General features: G+C 39.4%; 1 protein-coding gene across 2 annotated transcripts in view; it reads left to right on the forward strand.

Annotated features, from left to right (window-relative positions):
- Positions 1–3,444, forward strand: part of LOC121028749 (protein lifeguard 1-like) — a 33,103-nt gene extending 29,659 nt beyond the window's left edge. For both annotated transcript variants that reach the window (XM_040472698.1, XM_040472697.1), the window contains one exon: positions 2,903–3,444. In XM_040472698.1, coding sequence (XP_040328632.1) covers positions 2,903–3,055 — 153 coding nt within the window. In that variant the 3' untranslated portion in view covers positions 3,056–3,444. The remainder of the gene's footprint in view (positions 1–2,902) is intronic.
- Positions 3,445–4,102: the final 658 nt, after the last annotated feature.

Below are 4,102 nucleotides of genomic sequence, written 5' to 3' on the forward strand. Positions count from 1 at the left end.
TGTGTGTGTGTGTGTGTGTGTGTGTGTGTGTGTGTGTGTGTGTGTGTATGTGTATGTGTATGTATTTGGGGCAACAGTCCTTTATCAGATGTTTCTTTTGCAAATATCTTCTCCCATCTATGGCTTGTTTTCTCATTCTCTTGACATTGTCTTTCACAGAGCAGAAGTTTTTAATTTTAATGAACTTCAGCTTATGCATTATTTCTTTCGTGGATTATACCTTTGGGGTCATATCTAAAAAGTCACCACCATACCTTAGGTAAAAGATCCTCTGTTATCTTCTAAGAGCTTTATAGTTTTGTGTTTTACACTTAGGTCAATGATAAAACAAATTTTTTTGAAGGATGTAAGGTCTTTGTCTAAGTTTTTTTGTTTTTTTTTGTTTTTTTGTTTTTTGTTTTTTGTTTTTTTGCATATGGATGTCCAGTTTTTCCAACACCATTTGTCAAAGAGATTATCTTTGCTCCATTGTATTGCCTTTGCTCCTTTGTCAAAGATCACTTGACTATATATATTTTTTTTCAACGTTTATTTATTTTTGGGACAGAGAGAGACAGAGCATGAACGGGGGAGGGGCAGAGAGAGAGGGAGACACAGAATCGGAAACAGGCTCCAGGCTCTGAGCCATCAGCCCAGAGCCCGACGCGGGGCTCAAACTCACAGACCGCGAGATCGTGACCTGGCTGAAGTCGGACGCTTAACCGACTGCGCCACCCAGGCGCCCCTAAGATCACTTGACTATATTTACATGAATCTATTTCTGGCTCTCTAGTCTGTTCTATTGATCTATTGTTTCTTCTTTCATCAATACCATACTGTCTTACTCCATAGTAAGTCTTGAAGTCAGACAGAATCAGTCCTCCAATGTTGTTTTTTTCCTTTAATGTTGTGTTGGCCATTCACACCTACCCCCCACCCTCTCTCTTTCTTTTTAATGTAATCATACTATATAGAAGGTTCTACCTTTGCTTTTTCACTCAAAAATAATGGTATTCACATATTAGCAGTCATGGATTGAGCTTATTCTTTTTTTAAGTTTATTTTTTTTGAGAGAGAGAGAGAGAGAGATTGCAGGAGGGGCAGAGGGAGAGAGGGAAAGAGAGAATCCCAAGCAGGCTCCATGCTGTCAGCACAGAGCCTGATGTGGGGCTCAAACTCACAAACCATGAGATCATAACCTGACTAAAACCAAGAGTTGGACACTTAACTGACTGAGCCACCCAGGCACCCCAAGTTCATCCTTTCTTAAAGGCACATGGTATTCCATTTTATGCTTTTATCATGTCACATATTTTAGGTTTTCCTTTAATTATTTTTGGCATTTCCAAACATACCCAGAAGTACCAAGAATGGAGTAATAAACTCCACATACTATCACTAGCTTAAAAATATCCACATTTTGCTTCATCACGTTCCTTTTTATTAGAATTATGTCCTGTCTATTTTCAAATGTCAGAAAAATTTAGACCAGGAAGTTATGTATGTATAATTCAGTGTTCTTATTTCTTCTCCTAATACCGAAAGGAACTAACTTGTGCTCATTTTCCTTTACTCTTATGCTCTCAGCCTTTACAATTGATGCCTGCTGTTATATTTCTTGTGTCCTGTTTCAGGCTTAGTTTGTTTCCATGCAAAAGTACATTGGTGTTTCTGTTCCCAGTTTGGAGGCAGAGCAAAAATTCTTGTAGCCTCAGACAGGTCTACCTAACACTAAACAGATAGAGCAAGAGGGACATTGACATTTTTTCAGCGGGGTAGGGAGGGGATGCTTAACCACCAGAGTTGTAGGGAGTGAGGCAGGGTGTTACTCACAGATGCTCCTGGGAATCTGAATCCCAACTGGGGCTTCCCTGTGGGCTGGCTGTGTCTTGGGTTGTGTCCTGAACCCCATTCTCCCTGAGGGGGAGGGGGACAGGTGGATCCCAGCTCATCTCACTCTCACTTTCTTGTCTGCCTTCAAAAACATAATTTCACCTGGAAGGTGTACTCCTAACCACCAAGGCATGTCTGTGAAACGATTAGAAGTTATTATCCCTCTTATGAGAAAGAAATAAGGTAAATTCAGGAGTTCTTGGAGGGGATGAAGAGAGAAAAGCACTTCTCTGTAGAAGTCAGGACCTCAGGGTTATAAGTGAAGTCTGGAAGCTCAGCTGCTGTGCAGCCTGCTTTTTAGGGTGACCAACTGTCCTTGGTTTGCCTGGGACCGAGGGGTTTCTAAGGAAACCTCCTCTAATGTCCTCATGCTGCCCAGGGCTGCTCACCCAGCCACAAACACAAGCGTGAGCGAGCTCTCTGGCTCTTTTCCTGCAGTTTTAGGAGCTCCTCATTCTACCTACTGCAGCTGAGCTACACTTTTTATTTGGGGGAAATATTTAACTATATACAAATCCCACCTTCCCCTCATTCTATGTTTTGGAAATACTAACATCATCATAAAGCCATTCCAATGGCAAGGTTTGAAAAATGCTATCATCCAAAGCTCCAAGAATTTCAGCATTATTGCTGCACATCAATCTAAAGGTCAGGAACCATCTTTATTTTCATTCTTGGTTCACCAAGAACATGTGGGAAAATCACAAATACAGGGCAGTTTGTAGTTTATCTCTGTGTCCAATTGTCCCACCTCATTGGCTAAAGGAACAAAGTTTTCTGGATTTGGAAAGCAAAAGAAGGCTCACAGACTTGATCCTGCTGGCCTCAGGAGGATGAAGCGCTTGTAATAGAGTACAAACTCCGGGACATAGTGAATGGTTGAGGCTGTAAAAATAACCTAACTTAGCCATAAATTGACTTTATGCAGTATATTTTACTGATGCTAAAATATTTTCTCCAGGTAATTTAGGATACTTATTTGATAGAAATATACCATTTCTGTAGCTAATTCTTCCTTCTTTTCTTTAAGTACTTGGTGATGGATGTGCAGCTCATGGTGGGAGGGCGCCACCATCACTCTGACCTGCACCCCGAGGAGTATGTTTTTGCTGCCCTGAACATCTACTTGGACATAATCAACCTTTTCCTTTTTATTTTGGAACTGATTGGACTGGCACGGTAGTCATATGGCCAAACTGGTTCATGTTGAAAAAAGGGAAGGAGGGATGCTTCTGAAATGTTGCCAGGCTCAGACATGAGAAGGTTACCACTTCATAAACCTTTTGTTAACAAAAATATTTAAAGATACTTACTTTTTGTCAAGTTAAATCAAGCATTCAGTAGATGGTAGCTGTAGCTGTGATATTTTTGGTTCTATTGTCACATTGCAAAACTATCTGGGGGACATTTCTAATTTTTATAAATTCTAATTTTTATAAATTTGATGAGTATCAAAATTACATGCTTACAAACATTTGCAAGATGCCCATTACAGTGTTGAAGTTTTCCAGGCAGTATTTCAAGCAGTAAACAACATCTCTCTACATGAATAAATTTGATTACAGAAACCTATATGTACCCATTCTCTTCTCTTGGACATTCTGTGGACATTTTTGAATATTTTGGCATCTGACCTTTTTTTTTTTTTTTTTTTTTTTTTTTTTGAGTAAGATAAACTAAAGAATTCTGCCTTTTCCCTGTATTCCAGAGTCAGACTGGAGAGAATAGTAGTATCTATCTAGTAGGGGTCAGAGGAAATTAAGAGAGTTAATGTGCAAAAAGGGCTCAGGATAGAGTATCAGCTATATTGTCACTGTCCCATCTATACTCCCGGGCTTAACTCAGCAACCACCTCCACTGATTGTCTGGAACAACTAAAAAAATAATCATGATAAAACACACATAGCAAAATTTACCATCTTAACTATTCTTGTACAGTTCAGTAGTGTTAAGTACGTTCACAGTATTGTGCAACCCATCTCCAACAAATGTTTCATCTTGCAAAAGTGAAGCTCCATACCCACTGCAGTAAGAAGTCTCATAGCATTTTCCATCACTTATTTATTTATACATATCTTATATAACTGGTTTGATTACGTTCCTGAAGGTCATAGATTAGACACGTCTTTATATCCCTTCTGGAGTCTCTCACCTTGTTGGTGTGAGATGCTTGATGAGAAAATTTTCACTGAGATGTAAAAGTTCACAGTTTCAGAGCCATCCAAATGAA

Source organism: Herpailurus yagouaroundi, unplaced genomic scaffold (assembly GCF_014898765.1).
Source record: "Herpailurus yagouaroundi ecotype Mexico unplaced genomic scaffold, PumYag 100, whole genome shotgun sequence".
NCBI classification, from domain to species: Eukaryota; Metazoa; Chordata; class Mammalia; order Carnivora; family Felidae; genus Herpailurus; species Herpailurus yagouaroundi.